Genomic DNA, 20,535 nt, shown 5'->3' on the forward strand with positions numbered 1-20,535 from the left:
GAGTGACTTTTGGGGGCAGATTGGTACCAGTGGACTGGAAAGCCTCCTTGATGGACAGCTGCAGCCATGGGGTGGAGGCGGCTCCTCAGCAGGGATAAAGCCTGTGCACCTGGCAGCTCCAAAAATGTGCAAGAGAGGCATGGCAGAGGGATGGATATGACCACAGGGCTGTGCCCACCTGGCTGCTGCAGTGGTGCTGCTTGGGGACAGGTCGGCTCATCAGCTACTGACTCACTTCTTACACTTGTGTCGGAGTCCTGAGGTAGCAGCGGGCTACAGAGGTGTCAGTGAAGTAAGCAGCAGAGCTAGGCAGGTCCCTGATAAGCCAGGGCTGCCTGCAGGGACTGAAGGATTCTCTCCTATTGTTGTCAATATGAAGGGAAAAAGGATGTTTCCTCTCCTTTTTTCCAGATATGTGGTGATACCGTGCAGACTGTGCCAGAATGTTCCCTATGCCAAAACAAGCATCACCTCCAAATGCTCCGGTTTTGCAAGAAGCCTCAAGAGGAAAAGCTATCTGACTTCACTTTCACCAGGGTACAAAAAGCCACCCGCCAGCAGACAACACCAGCTCCTCGAGGCCAGAAGTTTGACCGCACAAGGGGTTTTGTTGGTTCCAGTGTGGTGTGAGGGGACAAAACCCAGCGAGGGCACCACCGTTGAGTGTTGGACATGGGCACAAGTGATGCTCACTGATCGCGGCTGGGCTGTGTCCCCCTTCCCACCCCAAGCAGCCACCCCCATCTCCTGGAGCTCACCTTGCGTTTCTTTCTAGATTTCGGTAAACCCTTCTCTGCGGGGGGGTCAGCACTACTACCCTGCGGGAGGCTGGCCGCCTGGTTTGCTCCGGCGCTCATTGCCAGCGGCTCTTCGGGCAAACGCTCTGGAATCCTGGACAAAAGAGCCAAGTCAATGTTGACCCACAGTGACTTTACCTCATCACTGTCTTTCAGAGGAGACAGGAGATCATTCCTACCGAAAGGAACCAGGGTGTAAAACTGTTCCTCCAGCTCCTTTGCTATTTCACTACTAGTCCTGGCATTAATGGAGCCAAAGGCACTGCAGCCGCCGTGGGGTTTGCTAGCGGCACCGGTCCCCGCGTCCTTGGCGCGCGGCTCGGCCCCGGCTGCCGCCGGCGCCTTGGGCAGCGGGCGTTCCTCCCGCTCTGACTCGGAGCCCGAGTCAGAGGAAGATGATGATGAGGAGGACTCAGTCTCGATGAACTCCTTGGATTTGGGTGCCGTTTTGCTCGGCCCCCGTGCCCGACGCTTCTCGCCAGCTGTGGCCGAGCGGGGCTCCCGGCGGTGCCCTGCTCGGCAGCCTCCACTGCCGCCACCGCCAACAGGCCGGGCTCTTGGTGCCTCGCCAGCGGTGCTCTCCAGAAAGCTGTGGCTCCCAGTGGGCTCTGCCCCACGGCAGTGGGAGCCGTCCCCAGCTGAGGTCCTCTCAGCCCGCCGCGGTGCCTTCTTCCCCGCCGCCCTCCTTGGAGGCCCGCCGTCGGCGGCAGGGGGCGACTTCTGGCGGCCGCCCTTGCTGCCTGGTGCTTTGTTGGCGGTCCTGGGCCGTGGCCCGTCCCCGATGGTGGCGGTGGTGGTGACGGTGGTGGTGCGGCCCTCCCCGCTGCGGTGCTCGGCTGGGCCGGTGGCCGGGGTCTTCTCACCTTCCTGCCGCTCCGCCTTCACGTGGCCGTAGTAGGGATGGGCCTCCAGTGCCGGGCCGTCATGGTGGGTCAGGATGGGTGCTTTGTGAGGGGTGACTTTATTCAGCCACTTGTCCAGCTGCCACTTGTTGGACGAGGGTGGCTCGGGCTGAAAGAGAAGCAAACAGCAAAGAGCTTAGTGCCAAGCCCCTCTGCCCTGGCCTGCAGGGTCCCCTCAGGGACACCAAAACACTGGTACTGAAGAGATTTTACCCTGGGCAAGGGGCCACCCCGAGCCCCATGGCACCCGCTGGCCCTGGCCGTGGATGGGAAAGGTGAGGTGGTGAGGATACACCACGCTGCCCTGACAGAGGTCCTGGCCTGGCATTAGGGCTGGGAAACAGGGGGCATGCCCCATGGGTGGGGATATTTTTGGTTTCTGGATGAAGCTGGGAACGAGGACAGCTTCTGTGAGTCATAATTTCTACAGATGATTCATGTAGAGCTACTGGTGTTGGCTTTACCGGGAAATGCTACCAAGTTTCCAAACAGAGAAAAATATAATGGTGATAGGAAGGATGGAAAACAAGGCAGGGGTACAGCTGAGGCTAAACTAGGATAGCTAGCTGGAAAGCTAGGGATATATGTATATTATATATATATAATAGTATATATAGTATAGTATAGTATAATAAGTATATATAATATATATATATTTCACCTTTGCATTAAATACAAATAGTATTTAAACAGCATACAAAGGGACATGTAGTCTCTCCTGGGAGAGGGAAGGCTAACCAGGCGGTGCATATAATCTGTCTGGTATTGATGTTATAACCCTGTGAGATCACACAAACATTTGCTGTGTGGTGGTATTGTCAAATACTCATTTGGTAAGTATTGTGCGGCTGTTAGTTTTTCTCTTTGTTCCTGTCACAACATGATCAAGTTATAAGAGAACATCTAAAATATAATGGTGTTTGGACAGTGAAGTAGTGGGATAATTATGATTTCAAATGTAACCACAGCTCAGAAAACGTTATTTCAGAACAATGTGCAAGTGTTTTATAATGCTTCTTGCAATCAGTAATTTGAGCATAATAAAATGAAAAGGAAAGGAAAAAAAAAGAAAAGATGGAGTGGATGGGCAGCCATATTCTAAACCAACAGAAGCCAATGTGAAAAGTCTCCTAATTTCTTGAACTGGAACCAAAATTTGATCAACTAAGCAATTGCACATGAAAACTATTGATGCTCTGGAAGAAAGTTTGCTCAAGAGAGAATATCCACAGTCCCTAACTTTAGACAGTCTCCAACACAAAGGATCCTCTATTAAAAGGAGGTGCCTGAAAGCAACACAGGCTTCCTGCATAGCCAAGCGTGTCTTCAGAGTCACCCACGGAGGGCTGTATTCACTCTACAGGGAGCAAAGTCTCCTAAAATAAGCAAAACAGTTAGACATTGGAATTCATATGATAAAAATATTCCTCCTCTGAAGTGTCTAATTTACTCATTATCCAGCTAGCCAATACCTACAGGAAGCTTGCTGGATTGCCTTAAGTTTATTTTTTCTTAATCATACTCCCTAATATCTTACATGATGAATTTCTTTCCAGACTTGTAAATCTTGAAAATGAATGGGCAGCATTTCTCTTGGATGAAGATGTATTTTTAAGACTCTTAACTCTTTGTGTAAAATAAACAGCATTTTTTTAGACTGCTGCTGAGAGTAGAGTTGGATGCGTTTTGTGCCATTCATTATGTACACAATGAACTTAATACATATATAATAAAAGGTTCACTATATATGGAGGCCTTTGCAGTGTTCAGGAGTTATATTCAACAAAAGGACATATATCAGAAACGTGCAGAAAAAATACACCTCTGCCCATAAGTATAGGCCAGAGTGAGGGCAGCTTGAAAGTTCAAAAAAATCTTCCAGATTTTCTGTTACATCCCATTCTGTCTCTTTATGTACCTTGTCATTCTCTAAAACAGTGGTTCACAAAATATGGATTTCAAGGGATAACAGTAAACCAGCAGAAAACAGTGATTAACTGCTAAAGCGTCATAACTTGGCAATATGGTACTTTCCTGCAGTGATATGTCTGCTATTTAGGTGGAATAGCTACACTCCCACCAACCTGTAAGCCAACTAAGAAGTCTAATAAAAAGCATCAGCAATATTGCCAGCTTTGCTCATTTTGTCAGGGCTTTCAGGACACTTGTTGTATTTTCTTAAAGCCTCAGCTCTCAGAGTCATGAACTTAGATACATATATTTAAAGTAAAATTGAAGTCTATGTGGCTGCTGAAAGAAAGATGTATCTGCAAACAATCAGTCAATCAAACAAAAACCTTTAAGATGCATCTGCTAGAAGCAAAAGGCCTGAAGCCAATAAGGTAAATTTAAAGAATATAAATTCTAGCAAATCAAAAATTTTAAACTTCTCTAATTATTTTAGGGCCATTATACAGTTTTGGAATATTTAAGATTGTCAATGTACACAAGTGATGTCAGTTTTATTTTGGAAGTAATTTACTCAATTGATTTCTCTAAAAATTACTATTTTTTGAAATCACTTTTAAAAACAATGTAACTTGCAAGAGACCAGCCAGGAGAGAAAAACAGACCTGGTGAAAAAAAGGATTGGGAAGATTCACTGGAAATTTTTTAACAGTACACTTCACATGCCCAACTGCAATTATTTGTGGGAGGAACAGAAAATCCCTAATTCTCCAGTCCACGCTACCTCCCTGAGCAGGTCACACACGAACCTGTGTAATTAAAGTTGGTTTGCTTGCAGTGAGATATTTTCAGCAGCATGTAAGGACGGAAATCTACTGAGATCCAGAGGGATCAAGTAGCAAAATGGTCTTACGTGATGGAAATATACTGCCCTCGAGGTCTTGAAGAGAACCGGGCAGTTTTTAGTTGGAGTAAAGCTGGTGTTGGCCCGATAGACAGCAGCAGTAGGAACAATGGTCTGTAGTAAAGCTGACTTGTAATGAGCTATGGAGTTGTCACAAAAACCCAAACCAGGAAACTCTTCCAGAGACAGATGGTTCCAGGGACCAATGCACTACAGATGTACGTGTGCCATTTCAACAAGAAATAAAAGGATGTGATATGCTTGTTTAAAAAATGTGTGTGGATTCATCTGTATATTATAGACAGCTATATCTGAGCTAGTCAAAAAGTTTGTTCTCCAATCAGTGGACTACTCTTCTAGGGTGTGAACCATTTCATCTTTAAATAGACATCCAAAATAGGCCAGATGAGCTGGGCCCTAAAAATGTCCATTCCTCTCCCCTAACTGTAAAGGGGAGGCTGAGGTGGTGATCAGATTTAGGTATCTACAGTACAAATGTCCAAATTTGGGTGGGATGACTCAAGCAAAGCGTGTCTATGTATCTCAGGTCTCTTAAAGGCTACAAGTGCAACCAGAGGCACGAGTGGCATGCATCCAAATGAAACTTTTGTCAACACTCATTATCCAGAAACACTTTCTGGGGTGAAGGGCTGTTAAACAATGCAAGCGTAACAGGATCACTCTATGTCATTACAAATAGGAACCTAAGGTGTAGCTAATACCATGGTAAATGTGAAGCATGATACCCCTTTCATTGAGAAACTGGATAGCCTATAATGTGCATGTACTTAACCCAATGCAGGGTAGGAGTGAGCAATCAGCCATCCCTGCAGCATACTTGACCTATTGGAAATCCACACATTAATTTACTGATATGATAACCTGTTTGTGCTGTCCTACTATCAAAGATTTGGTTCAGAGCAATTCCCATACAAATGTGATGCCTTTTCATTGTATTTAAGACATAGATGAAGATGATGATGATGATTTTGCTGCTTCTACTATTAGTACTGCTAGCACTTTATCAAATTAGAACTAGAGATTCCCATCTGTTAGGCATGGTGCACACGTACTCTAAGAGGTGGCTCCTGCCTCAATGAGTTTTCTAGAGGGACGGGGAAGTTTAGTTTGTAGTCTTTGCCAAAAACAGTGCATAGGAGAGCTAAAGCCCATGAATCACATGAGCAAATGTGAAGATAGTGTCTACAGTTAGTCTAGTGATGAAAATTCCCTTTTCTTCTGAATTTACCACTCAGGAAATCAAATCATGACATTTCAGATGGGAAGCAAAACCTTTTTTGAAAACAAGACAGATACAGAAAACATACACACACACCAGCCCTCAAACTAAACTCTTCTTCCCTTGAGTCCTTGAGGAAATGTAGCAGTGAAGAAATGCTGATGAGGTGACAGAAGCATGCTCACCGGTTAGCTAGTTGGTTATATATATATATGCTCTTCCTATTTTCTGAGCTAAGGAGAAGAGAGACAATGCCACACAACTCCTGAGGGAACAGCCTGAATTTACAGGCAGCGGCTATTAGTACTAAAGTCCATGCACTTGAAGGACTGGATGCACAGTGCTGTGGGCAGGAGGTGGGTCTCTGTTGATGAGGGAGGAAGGCCGGGAAGAGCATCTCCAATCACTTCAGCTTTGACCAGGTCAGACACAACGTGTGGATGTGAGGCCAAAACTATCCCGTGATGATGGAATAATCATGGTAAAAACCCTTGATGGTTGCGAACTGGTCACTACAGTGGAGGCTGTAAAGGACAGTGTATCTGGGGGTGGGGTGCTGGCAGGGTCCAAGACAGCACACCTCCCTCTTCTGGCCAGGAACAGCCACTGGTGCTCCATTCCGTGCAATGGCTTCTCTTGTTTCCCTCCTGCCCATTCCTCCCTCTGGCCCTTCCTGTGTAATGGGACTTCCCCAGTTGTCTAACCAGACCCAGTCTTATTAGAGGTCTGCATGATAATTCAACTGAATGAAGAACAAACAAACCAAATTTTTAGCTTTTGAAATGTAGTTCTTCTGTGGACTTGAGACCCGCATTTTTTTCTACCATCTGAAATAATTGGAAGGATGTCACCGTTTTCCAGAATCCTCATTTATGACATTAATTAAGGTCATACAAAGAATTCATGGCCTCAGCAAAGAAACAGGAGATAGAAGTCTCAGTCCCTTGTTCATAATTTCAGGTTTGGCAGTCCACAAAACTGTAACTACTCACATTACTGTCTGAGGCACCTTAATTTGTCCACATCACTGAAACCAGTCTGAATGTTGTCTCCTGTTCTAGCTCAGCCATTACTCTTAGTTTACTGCAGACATAAAGTGTAGACAGCTGAGCTAGTCACTACAGCCTCTAAATAGTCACTGGAAAGAAACGGACACTTTTAGGATGCAATTCATCTAATCTATTTTATATGTATGCTTTACAATGAGCTGCTTTTACACTCTAGGCAACTGCATTAAGACACCTGAAAACAGCTCAAAGATCTCAAAATGAGATGAAGAAAAAGTACAGGAGAAATGAAACAGCAGTTAAATTTTTGTATAATGTAGAATGCAGAAGATAACCTGTCCAAGAAAATATTTTGAATATATACATATGATATTTCTAATTATGGGGAAAAAATAAAAGAAACAAAAAAAGAATGAAGGGCTCATAATGGCCTGCAGATTACCAGGTGAAGTTGCTCCCAACTTGGACATATGGATTTCCTGCCCAGCATTGTGCAAGAGTACTCAGGTTCATTGTACCTGAATTGTACCTTTATTAGTTTATACTTCTGTAATGACAAAGATGTATTTGCTTCTTTTATTTTATCCAATAGATGAAATTCATCTTGAGACCATGACTGGAATTGAGCCCACTAATTAAATTCAGGTGGACAGGACCTCCTTATAAAGAGCTCCCAAGGACCTGTCTCTCTCCATTTATGGGATAAGAACATGGCATGTACTTTAGGAAGACGGCTTCACTGGGTTCCTAAATGTAAGTTAAAGCATTAATGCAAGGCAGACAGGACTTCCACTCAGAGATATCACATAAACATGTTTGGAATTGGTGCCACCAGTCATATGATGGGCTTGGAAGAGCACTATCCCTTGGGGAAAGCACAGATATCCTACTTCCCGGGGACACCCTGACCCTATCCAGGTGAATGTCATGGTCTCTCCCATATCCCAAGGAGTAAGTTATGAAAACCACTGCAGCCATCACACTTTTGAGTCCTTTACATTTTCATATAAGCCTGTTTTGTACAGCATGTCCTAGAAGGCAAACCACACAAACATAATGCAAAGAGACAAGCAATCTGTTGGAGCAGTGCAGCTGTTTCGTGACAATGATCACTGATAACTCTGACTCCACACAAAAGTGGTTGCACAGATCTCGAGAGAATATGTATAAAATGCTTAAGAGGAGGCACTTCCTCCACGTTTCCATGGCTCTTGGTCCCTTGCTTGACTTTACAAAGCCCGTGACCTGCCTTAGTTAATTCACTTCCTGCATTCCCTGAGGAATTGTTTCTCTTGTGTCCAAGCATCACAGGTATCGGCCTAGATGCTCTTTTATCTTAGTATACACACTCCTTTCTTCCTGGGTACTATGCTTCTCCCCCTTTTATCTCGTGTTTCCTTCCCCCCTACCATGGTTCCTTCTCTTTCTTCTCTTCATCCCTTTTCTTCTACCTTCTGAGATTCCCATTAGGGAGAGGAGAGAGAGCGTGAGACCTCTGCAGTGAAACCAGCCAGGAATGAGACAGAACAAGGTCTTAATGGGTCAGATGAGAGAACCTGGGATGGGAAATGAGAAATGGGATAGCATGGGGAGGGCAACAAGGAAAGAGAGACTGGAAGGAAGAAAACAGAGAAGAAAGGAAGGAGAGAACCAGAGAGAGACTTAGGAAAGGGACAAAGTGGAGGAAAATTAACTGGAAATGGATCTGAAAGCACTGTGGAAGAAAGAGAGAAAAGAAGATAAGTGTTAAACAAGGAACATAACCTGAGAAAAATATAGAAATGATGTTTCTGTGAGTGCTGCATTTTCCCTGATGGGAAACATGGCCCCCAATACTGAGCAAAATATGAAGAAAGGCTTGCTGGTTATTCAGTATAATTTTTCAGGGTAAAAAAATCTGTGAGGCTTAGTTGTCAGGGGAGGAGTCTGGTGAGGGGATGCTTTATGTGGAGCAGGAAAATACACTGACTGTATTTCATGGGTATTTACAATCCTGCTGCTAGATTTTTGAATATTTTTACATACATTAATGTGTGTGATGTGGCTGTGGAGTGCATGGCTTTATGCTAAAGGTGTACATTGACCAAAACACATAAAAATGCCAAGCCTGGTAGAAAAGCAGAGTAGGGGAAGCAGCCCTATAGTGTGTCTGCTGAGCACACTGCAGAGGTGAAAGCAGAAGGTAGCACTGGCAGCTTAATTGTACTTTGGCTAGGGCTTGTCTACATGTGGAAATTTTCAGTGCTAGCTTTCCAGATGACAAGTTTGGGCTTAATGTTTTGCACCATGAGTAATTCAGTTTAGTCCATGCTAGAGATGGATTAAACTAAATCACAGAAAGGCAGCAGTAGCAGAGAATAATTCACTTGGGGAGTGAGGTGAGGGAAGTGCGTGAGTGAAAAACAACTGTTTTGCTTTAAAAATCCACCCTCAAACTGATTTCATAATAGCTTCCCTGCACAGAGAAGCCTTTAGTTCCCTTGCAGTGCTGAGAGTCCACATCAGGACTTAAGCACTAAGCAAGCCATCACTATGGAAGCAGAGTTGCATAAAGCCTCAAGCAAGCTATGAGCTTTGTGAGGAGCTCCAGTTTGAGGAAAATATCACAGGGTCATTTCCTTCTTCATTTTTGCTTCAAATGCTTTAATCCACCCCAGCATCCCCTGCCACTTGCATTTCACAGGGTGCCAGGAGGAAGATCTTTGTGCTTTTCTTTCTTTTTTTTTTTTTTTTGTGCGTCTCCCCCCAGCCTCCTTGTGTCACCTTGGCTGGAAAAAAAAGTCTGAGTGGGTGTAATAACGGCTCACCACCCCAAATCATGAAGAGCAGAAGCCCTTACCTCTGGGCTGGAGTAATGCGAGGGCTTGCTGCCGTCGCTCTCGCTGGAGCTGCTTTCGCTCTCTGAGTCAGACTCCGAGCTGGTCTCGGATTCACTGGAGCTGCTGCTGCTCGACCCCTTGCTGGAGAGTCCCGGGGCTCGGGTGCTGGACTGCGGCACCACCAGGCTGCTGGCCCCACGTGCAGCCCACGGGGAGAGAAGGGGAGAGGAGAAAACAAGAACACACACAGACAAAGAAAAACGTAAAAAACACAGTGTTTTAGGGAGCATACCTATCTATGAGCTTGCCTCTGCTGCTCACAAATGGTGAAGAGAGTTCAAGTTCAACATTGTATTATTGTAATTTGAGGGAAAGGTATAGGGCTAGCTGAATGTTCATTTACATCCACAGCCTTTGCCATCCCTTCTTCACACGAGGGAGGGTTGGGCTTTCGCTTCAGCTTGTCTCTTTTCTCATTCAACAGAAATGTTAGGATACATTAAAAAAAATGAAACATGGTAAAAACAGAGTAGAGGAAGCAGTCTTACAGTGTCTAATGAACACCGTGCAGAGGTGAAAGCTGGAGATGGGAAAGGTGAACAGTCAAGAAACTGAGCTAAACTCCACTGTACCAGCCATTTACTAGCAGTAATAGAGTAACAATAATAATATCAATAATGATACATCCTCACTGGACCTTCCTACCCCTATCTTTTGTTCCTGCACACTTCTTCACCTACCCGTAAGTGATGTGGTTGCTTGATATTGATAACTGTAAGATCTAAGACTCTGATCCTGAAGAAATGTGAGGAGCTCAGGCTTGTGTTTTTGCATATCAGCAGTGCCGTGCTGTCAGGAGAGCTGCTTGCCATCTTGAAAGTCATGTTTCCATGCAAGTGTTTGTATTATGAGGCCTGACAGCACAAGAAATGTATACTTTCCCAAAATAGTTGACCATGCATATTAAAATATCACAGTCATAAAGGCTTGAGTGTGAAATGTCCTATTAAGTCATCCAGCTTATTCCCCGGGCAATGGAAGATTGTTCCCCATAGCAGGGTGCATTTTCTAGTGAGTTGTCCAATTTGATTTTAAATGACTTGAATGCAGCTTTTACTTTTACCCCTGGGAAACTTCTCTGCAAACTAACCCAAATTCCACTGTCAGAAATTTCTCTCTACATTCAACCTGAAGTTGCCCTTTTAAAATTTATTGTTGTTGCTTATTATTTCATCCTATTACTAATAGTTACTATGATAAATTATCCTCCTCCCTTTTTCCTTTCACGTATTTGCAGACTGTTTTCCTGCCCTACTTCAGTCATCTTTCAGACAAGGCCTTACACATTTACTTCTTCTGATCTTTCTTCATAAGTCATTATCTCCAGGGATATGGGATCATTTTTATGGCTCTTTTCTGAACTCATTCCAATTTGTCTATATCTCTCTGATAACAGGATGCCCAAAACGGAGTGCTGCATTATAGATGGTTCTCACTAGAGCCCTACAATGAAGGGCTATTACCTTCCTGCTCCTTGATGCGTTGCTTCTGTAAACATATACCAGAGCTGTGATGGAATATATAGTCCATTAACACTCCTACATCTCTTTCAACACCTCCTTCTCCAGAATTCCTCCACTGATAGCTACACTTGAGATTATTTGCTTCCAGAGAGATTAGCTTGCTTTTTTTTTTTTTCCCATGCCAGGTCTCATTTTCTTCTTTACTGCACATGCTCCTAGCTCCTTTTGATTTATTTCTCTGCCCTCAGAGGTGTCTACAGCAAATTCTAATTTAGTATCAAATACAAACTTAATTAAATAGTTATTCACTTCCTTTTCCAGATCATTAATAAGACTGTTAAATAAACCCCACATGAAACTTGCTAGTACCCTAATAACCATCTCTTCCCAACTCCATTCACCAGTGTTTATCATTACCCTTGTTTATGCTCCATCAGTCCAATACTGTGGCTAATGCGATGTGAACTTTGGAGATGCATTTTGTGAGAAATAATATCTAATAATTAATTACTGTTCAGCTATATTGCACCTAATGAACTGTCTTTACCTACTAATGGTGCATTTCGTTCTGGAGAAGTAGCATCTGATACCTGACACAAGCCACCTACAACATGCAATTTCTGGGGCTGGAAAAGAGGCCAGGCCAGCAGGGATGTGGTTTCAACTCTGTGATTCCCCAAGGTGCACACTTTCCAGCCCCATCCCTACCTCCCCCAACATATGTCAACCTTTCCTCACTGGAGCATCCATCCCATCCAGGCCAGCACTCCCACCACATCGCCTTCTCTCATATCTATCCCCCTTCCCTTTTTGCTAGGGAGAAGTTGGCAGAAGTGCCTGTGTGTACTCGTGGGAGGCAAGAGGTCTGTTACCCTACACGGGCATTAAATGTACCGATTACAAGGTGTGCCTTTAAAAACTTGCCTTCTGCTGTTTTTGCTGCTATTCATCACTTCTTTTTGTCTGGCCAGGTAGGTGTGGAAAATGCAAGCTTTTCAGGCAGCCATTTGTATAACAGCATTAAGGCACATAGGAGCCTGAAACAGTAACAGCTAATAAGCTTGTAAAAATTTTCCTTCCCAGAGAAGGAAAATTGATGTTTTGTATGCTGCTATGGGACAATGCACTTTTCCACTTGTACAGGTTGCCTAGTAAACTCCAGATCTAAGTTGCTCACGTATATTAACAGATTATAGTCAATCCCTTGCTAATAAAATAGCGAGAGTTATACAGAGGCCATTGTGAGTAGGTTTTCTGGTTTTGATTTTTTTTTTTTCTTAAGGGAATATGAAAATGTAAGTGCCTTTTCTGACAGCGTAGCTTAGGGAATGCTTTTGACAGTGTCCAACTCTGATGGATTCCCCATCCTCTCCCCAACACCATTGTGACTGCTGTCTGAAAAGTTCTTCAGCATCACAGAACATCTGCACATTTACGTCCTGCCCCTAGTGATTGTGGTTTTAATTTTTAAACCATCATTTTTGTTTGGCATTGACTGAAGTATTCAGAATTGCTATGTAGGGGATGAGGGAGAAAAAAAACCCACAGTAATATTTCTTTCCTGTTGTGACATGAAATGTTTTTCTAGGCTGCTGAATAGAAATTGTTACTACAGCCATAGATATAAAATATAACTGTTGGACTCTTCACAAACATCTGGAAATCTATGTTTGCTGCTCTAATGGTAGCCAATATACTAAGGAAACTAAACAGCATTACAATATTTCCCCATTTATGCTGATACTGTTGAAGTCTCCTGTCCCCCTTCTACCTTTTCCATTTTTAAATGTAGTGTGTTTTTATAAGGATCCTCATTATACTATAGTGATCAGAGGGATAACACCTACATGTTTCTTCATGCTTTCTTAGGAAAAATGACCATCATTTTAATTCTGTGACTTCCATTTTGGACTATTCTCTCAGAAGCATGTAAGCAAGATCATGCAGTCAAAATAAAACACCAATTTGCATTTTAATGACTGTAGCACATAACATTCATGCATATTTTGCTAGTGGCTTATGCCCCAGAATTAATTACTGCATCATAGAAGTGATATTTTAGGCAATTAAACAACAATTTGGGTAAGAACCACTCTTCTTTAAAGCCCTTGAACAGAACATGCAACCTCTGACTTAAGAGAGACTAAATGCATCGTCAAGGTGCTGGAAACTCAGTAACATGCAAACTAAGAGAGAGACTAAATACATTGTGAAGGTGCTGGAAACTCAGTAAAGCATGTCATAACCAACAAAACACTTGAAGTTCCTGACCATAGTCCTGTCATCCCGACTACATGGGACTTGGGCACCCAAATTCCATGCAAGTCCCCAGAGACATATTTTCCTGCATTGCCTAGTGATTGAGTCACCTTCTCTGATAGACTGCCGGACATTTTGTAGCGTCAAAGTTTCTCAGATGTAGAGGCTCAGAAACACCTTGATTTGGGGAGATTAATACTTCTTCCGCACTCAAAGCAATATGTGATCAAAGTTGAGAGGGGGAGTCACCTCAGTCCCTGGAAGAGCCTGAGATTTTAGGTATGGTGGGACCAGTTATAGTCTTCATCAGACTGCATGGCCACGGACAGCCGTTGAACAGTACCAAGGTGGTTTAAACGCTTGCCTGCGAAGGTGCAGGCATTTGCTACTCAGTCAGTGGAGAAAGATTCCCAAATCAGATTGCCTCATTTGACCTCGGGGGACCTTTTGAGGTTAATTAGACTGGGTCTGGGCCCTACTTCATGCTTCATATTAAGCCACTGCTTACAGCTACGACACTTTTCGTGACAATAAATCATAGTGTTGAACATTGGGCACAAGAAATTCCTGGGTAGCTGTGTGCAATGCGTTGCAAGAATTCAGTCTCAATATTTCAAAGGCAGAAAAGTTTGATGCCTGATCAAGGTATACATAAAACAGATGCAGTTCTTTACCAAATTTCAGGTGTTTGGTAACAATTTTAAATTGATTCAAAAGGAAAAAAAAAAATCATTTTCTGGAGAATTTGTGATCCCAGCTCTTCATTGCATTATACCATAATGGTATTATACCTGCTTCACACAGCTATGGAAGATTATCAAGAATGCAAAGTAAAGGAAAATCAGGCCTTGAAGAAAAGCCTGTGCCACAAAAACATATTGAAGTGACACTCTGAAATACATTTCTGGCCACATTAATGGCTATTAACATACTCATGCTTCATATTTTGGGGTCTGTTAATTTCATCTTGCAGCAATTGTATTCAGAGCCTTCTTATCAAAAAGCTCAGTAACACAACCAGACACTATCTGCTCTATTTTTTTCTTTGTCTGGAGATGGAACAAAATTTAGCTAGTGTCACTGGCATTGCTGTAATCATCTAAACTATTTTTCTCCTAAATCTCACTCTGCAATGAACCATCCACCAGATACTGTCCCCCTACCAAGTGGCTCAGGCTCCCACTAGGAAAGAACAGTGTTACAATTACTGTAAAGATCTGACTTGAATAAACCAATACCAGTGACGCTCTTAGGGATCATGTTGTCAATGTTGAGAGGTAAACATGGAAAAGGTGATCTGAATTTGCAGATGTCACAACTACAGGAGAAAATCCTAAGAAAGGCTGTATGAATGCTTGAAGTATTTGAAATGCCTGGGAAATCCATCGCTGTCTTGAAGAACAAGGACGATTGTGGGAAAACAATACTCTGAAACAGACAGCCAGTCCCTCGGCTGGCATAAACTGTCATAGCTCCATTGACTTCAATTAGGCCACACTGTTTTAAATCAAACCATAAATCTGACCAAGACTCTGAAATGTTATTTCAAACTCAGTGACGAAAACATATTCCACGGTTTAAAGGAGATCTGTTGGCAGAGTGCCTATTTTTATTCCAGATTAAAGAATCTGAAACACCACGTCCTTCTCTACCCTTGAAGCCAACCTAAAACATAGTGAAGGTCTTTTAGGAAAAACATTTTATCCCTTTGTTGTGAGAAGCAAATTCCACATGGTGCTTCCTCAAAGTACAAACTGAGAACCTTGTGCCAAGATCAGTGTAATTATCTCTGCTGCCTGGCACTGAAGATGCCGCAAGCCTTCCATGCACACAGTAGGGAATTCCTGTGTTGGTAATTGTGAATGAATCACAGAGGCAATGGAAATGCCCACTTCTTGCTGCCGCCCCTGAGTATTTTTCAAATTCTCTTTCAGTGAGGACATTTGAAGCACGCTTACCACAGGGGTCTATTCTGGACTTGCCGATCAGGCTGTCCTGATGTTGTAACAGAACATATGGGGATATTTTCCGAGGCAACTGTAGAATGCCAAGAAACAGCCCCATAAGGATAGCTTTAAAGAATGAATATGGATATCATCCATTCATTTCAGTCCAAAATCATGCTGAGAAAAGGGAGATGATACCATAAACTCCAGAATTCGCATCCGCTTAAGGACAGCCAGGCATCTCCAGGGTTTAAAATATGAAGGCTGTTTCTGCACTTAATGCACAAATGTGACTATAAGGAGCTTCTGCTCTAGTTTTAGGTCTGCCATGTGGTGGCTGAATGACCAAATCAGGTCATCAGACCAAATCAGGTCATCAGACCTTCTAAGGCTCTGTCTTCCTTATCTGATCACCATCATGGTGATAAAAGGGGACGACTGAACTTGCCTGCCTTTAAGGTACTTGGAGATGTCCTTTGCAACTGTTTAAAAAGCACTTGGACATCCTCAGTGCAAACACAGTACAGAAGCGACACAAATTTATGCTTTTGTACCTTTGCTAACTGAGAACATGAAACCAATTAGCTGCCTGAGTTCTTTACAGTTACCCATTGTGAAAACCTATTGTTCACTAATGAAAAAAAAAAAGCAGCTAGCCCTGCCATGGTCGGCAAAAAATGAGGCTGGGCACTTCCCTTTCTCCAGGTAAACGATTTCCCAGGAGTCTGTTAATATCTTTCGGAAACAGAGAAATGTTTTCATACCTCATTCCTATAACAGATGGGGTATGAAATGGGAATCATGATGAGTGAGAGTCCTGGAGGTTGTTTGGCTTGTCACAATATATAATGCTCCTGTGAAAGCACTGCATTACCTTAGTCACACCACCTTTGCACAGCACAACTCATAAAGCACGACTGCCAAGAACAGAGTTCATAGGCTCCACCTATATTTTAACACTGTCCTTGGGAGTTGCTTAAATAGTTTGTGCTGACAAGACTGCAAGTATCATCTGACAAAGCAAACCTAAGGTAAATCGGGTCTTTTCAGAGAGTAAGGTGTGCCCTGTGTGACTGCAGCTTAATTGCCAGAATAGTCACCAAAGAAAAATAAATTAATAGGAACAGATGCTTAGAAAAACAAGCTATGAAGCTCATGTACACACACACACCCCACCCTCAACAAATTTGAGTCTGACTAGGGGGTATCTATTTAAGGTCTGGTTGCTACTGGAAGCAGCAGAATCACAGCTCCCACCTTGGATGCCTATGGTAGGAAAGAGAAAAATCACGGAAAAAAAACTTGGCTAAAAACCCCTTCTAAAATAAAACGCTACATAGCAATTAATAGTGACATCTTTGTATAAATAGCTCTATCAGAAGGAGCGTGTGCCAGGGTATCTGAGATGAAAGGGTCCAATAGACCTGGAGCAGCATTAGCGTGGGGATGAAGTGATTAGTCAGCAGGCTGACAGCTGTGCTAGAAGCCCGGTGCCAGATCCCAATGTATGCTTTCCACCACTGCCAAATGTTTGCTTGTCGCTCCAGATAAATGGAGCATCAGCAGTGTTTTATTTGACCTGCTCACAAGAAAAATAAAGCAACTCTGACTTCCTCAGTGTGTTTGTCGTTGACCTTGCATCAGCTGAATATGAGTGGAGAGGTTCTCTGGTCCAGGAAAATTAACTCTTTAGTAGAAGGGACCACTAAGAATCTTTTTACTTTGGTAGTATAGTTAGTCTCTTAATGTTTCAAAGTACGGTGGCTTAAAAAGAAGTGTCAGCCACTGCCTAAGTGCCCTGTGCTGTCCTTGAAACATGCCCTTGGACCAATGGCCTGGAGAATGATGAACAGCTTTGAGAATAGCCTATAAACAGCCATCCTCCTGTCCCCACAGTGAAATTGGGAAACCTTTTCAGGGTGGGTGGTGGGGACAGAAATAAGTTGCAAGTGTAAGAAGTTGTGGAGAAGATTCAGTCAGCACTGTGCTTTTCATTTCTCCCTGCAATCAAATGCAATGTTTTTTTTTGTGTCTTTTCCTTTCTGTGCACCCCCAAAGTTTTACTTTCCTCTCTTTTCTTCATCATTTTGATCATCTTGGGAACTTTCTATTTGAGATCCCATCTGTTGTCTAGTTGAGGCCAGCTTCTGCTGCTGGGTAGAAATTAGACACAGTATTTTCGATTTACACATCTGAAAGAGAATGCAGAACACAGGTTTTTATTTTTTGGATCTGTAATGCCCTCTATTTGTGGGGGCTCTCCTTCACAGTGGCTAAGGTGCTGCAGAAAGAAAACCACACTTCGGATGCGGTGTTACTCAAAGGACTCTCTTGGGAGATATACCCTTTCCTCTTCTCTAATAAGCAGATGAGAAGGGATGCCCTGGCTGAGATCACCTCTGTTACTCCCCTCTCTTATTGCAGAATGGCAACATATACTGAACAGAAATGTTGAAAGGACTGTTCTCAGTGATCACTGTAGACTTTTTTTTTATTTCCATGTTCTGAAGGCAAGAGAGAAAGAGAATAGGGAGGCTAAGCAAATCAATTAACCTTCTAGAATATTTCAACTATATCTATATATTTTCATTTTCAAATCTAGCCCTCATGTAATTAATTTCTTTAATTCCAAAAGGCCCAGTGAAGGAAAGAAGGCCCAAAGAAGGAAGAAGGACTCTTTTGGGCACTTGTATATGGTACTAGTAGCTGAAACTGTGGTCAGGCAGAGTTCTTCCATATCTGATAAAACTGAAGCTTTGGATCTCTTTCGGGCACTTATTGGTTACTCTTAATAACCAAGTGCATTCTTATGGACATCATTCCTTTACATTTCGTCTTTCCCGCCTGTTTTTCTTCCCCACCGTGCTTTGACAAAATTTGTTTCCTGGCAGCATCAGGAGTTGCTGCATGCAATTGCCAACTGTCTCCAGAGAGCATGAGTTCATTTGCCCAGGTGAGATCAGATTGCTGAGCTCAGGGCTCAGCGGTCAGCTGGTCTCATTAGAGTGGGCTAATGTGAAAGTTGTGAGAACTCTACACAAGTTCTTTTGGTCTTGGGGAAGCAATTGAGATGCTGAATCCTACCACCTGAAGAATGACTTCTGGACCAATGGCCCTTCGAGAGAGAGAGCTCCATAGGGGTCTCTTGTTCACAAAATGTTGTCACACATGACAGTAGGAGGACATCCTTGTGGTTCAGCAAAACAAGAAAATAGGGAGTTTCAGCTGAAGTCGATGAAAACAGGAAGAAAAGTTCAATTTGGTAAGGGGTGAATGGAAATAGAGAGTGTAAAGAGTGGCAAAGACTCAGGACTGTTTATAAATCTGCTGTGAGGAGGTAACCTGCAGATCTGAACCGAGGCAATTTGCTGACATTGTGAATAAATAAGGCACGTGACTCGTACAGTCAGAACTTTACCTATTGTGCAAGGCTTGAAAAAAGGTCTGAAAAAGAACATAACTTAGTTAAGGTGGAATTGGACCCCCTTTGTCAGATCGTGGTAAAGCCAGACAGTGAGGTATACGGTGGTGGGTTTGCATACATACAATTTTTCTGCCTTTAACTTACAAGGGACCTAACTGCTACTTAACTTAAGCACTCAGAAACGCCCTCTGGAGATTCTTGCTTCTCTTGATTGACTAGAGGGAATTTACGGTGCTAAGGGCTGCTTAAACAGTATGTATGCATGGTATGCCTAACACTATATCCATTGTGACTTAGATGGGTAGCAAGGGAGGTTTATTTCAGACTCTTCTTCATAATTTCCCTTTCAGGGTTCATTCATCTCCCTTCCACTTGTCCTAAAGATTTGGGGTTTTATGCAATATGAAATCCTATATTCATTCCCGACTTGGTACTGCACAGTTTCATTAGAGCACTATCAAATCTGATCTCTTATCAGACTCAGTGATATGAGTACTCCTCGTCTCAGGAATACATTCTCCAATAAAATTTTGCAGGTGGTCCCAGCAGCTTGGTCTGTGGTGGAAGAAGTTTCAATCCTCTGGGAGAGATGTTGTAAAGATAAACATAATTAAGCACTCGAACAGCTCATCAGTGAAAATGTGGACTATCCATCATGAAGTGTCAGAAACTAGGTTGGGCAAAGAGCTTCCTCGAAAGGTTTAGGCAGGATTAATCTTGTCTAGTTATATGAAAAAGGATTAGATGAGCTTGAATTTCTGTGGGTAAATATACAGATGAGGTTGTTAAGAAGCATACATTCTGTGCTTGCAGGTCAAATGACAAGGAGAAAATGCACAAAAAGATATAAAGTAGATAGATATCTGAATAGTCAGAGCAAGGAGCAATGCAAAATGTTCTGTGGAAAATGTAGTGTGGCATTAATCCACCATCTTCAAAATGTCTCATCAGGAGAATTTTATACCACTTCTCTGGAAATCAACCTGGTGGTTGCTTTGCTTGTCTCATTTATTTCTTAAAACATGAAGCACAGATGCACTTCTATCCAAAAAAAAATACAAAAAAACACAAGCGATTCTCGCTCCCGAGTGACAGCTTCATTAAGCCATAGAAGACAACCACCGCACTGCAGACTAGGAGAATTCTCGTCTGCTTTGGCCTACCATCACCTTATTTCAGAGTTACTGTTAACATAACTCCTGTCATCGCTACCCATCTAAACAGGCAGCCTTTTATAATTTTCAGACACAATTGCACCTCGCTTCAGCACGGCAGTCTTTTGCCTCAGTCAGCAGGGCCCTGGGTATGGCTCTGTATTGCAAGACCTCTTGCTAAGCTCTAAGAGTCCAAATACAGATGAACTTGTGCAGATAAAATTACTAACTACCATAATGGCTGTCCAAATGGGTGCAATAAATTTCAGCGTGAGACAAACTCTCTCAGGTTTTACTGACTCTTAATGTTGCTGCTGCCAGCTTTAGTGTTACTCTTTGACTCGAGCCATATTCTGTTGTCTCCCAAAGGTCTTTTCGGCCCGTCAGCTCTAATCAATATGCTGCCTTGAGAAGGAGCTTGTTTTAAGTAGGTTTGCTCACCATAAAGAACCATATAAAGAAAATTTGACTTCTACTCCTTGTCAGCATATATCACTTCCTATGCAGAGCAGCATTTAGATGGTCTGTTAGTTGAATCCAAGTGCTCTCTTCTATATGTTTCAAGAAATGACAAATGCCTGGGAAAAATGCCTAGTTGTTCTACAGAAGACATTAGGCAGAGTCAGGAATGGCAAGCAGAACAGCTAATAAA

At 43.0% G+C, this 20,535-nt stretch overlaps 1 protein-coding gene across 1 annotated transcript in view; it reads right to left on the bottom strand.

Annotated features, from left to right (window-relative positions):
- AFF3 (ALF transcription elongation factor 3) overlaps positions 1 to 20,535 on the bottom strand; it is a 325,853-nt gene that overhangs the window by 33,515 nt on the left and 271,803 nt on the right. Inside the window, exons 11-12 of the mRNA XM_050711043.1 lie at positions 9,598 to 9,763; positions 759 to 1,808 (exon numbers count right to left, since the gene is read on the bottom strand). Coding sequence (XP_050567000.1) covers positions 759 to 1,808; positions 9,598 to 9,763 — 1,216 coding nt within the window. The remainder of the gene's footprint in view (positions 1 to 758; positions 1,809 to 9,597; positions 9,764 to 20,535) is intronic.

The sequence above is a fragment of the Cygnus atratus genome, chromosome 1 (genome assembly GCF_013377495.2).
Source record: "Cygnus atratus isolate AKBS03 ecotype Queensland, Australia chromosome 1, CAtr_DNAZoo_HiC_assembly, whole genome shotgun sequence".
Classification (NCBI taxonomy): Eukaryota; Metazoa; Chordata; class Aves; order Anseriformes; family Anatidae; genus Cygnus; species Cygnus atratus.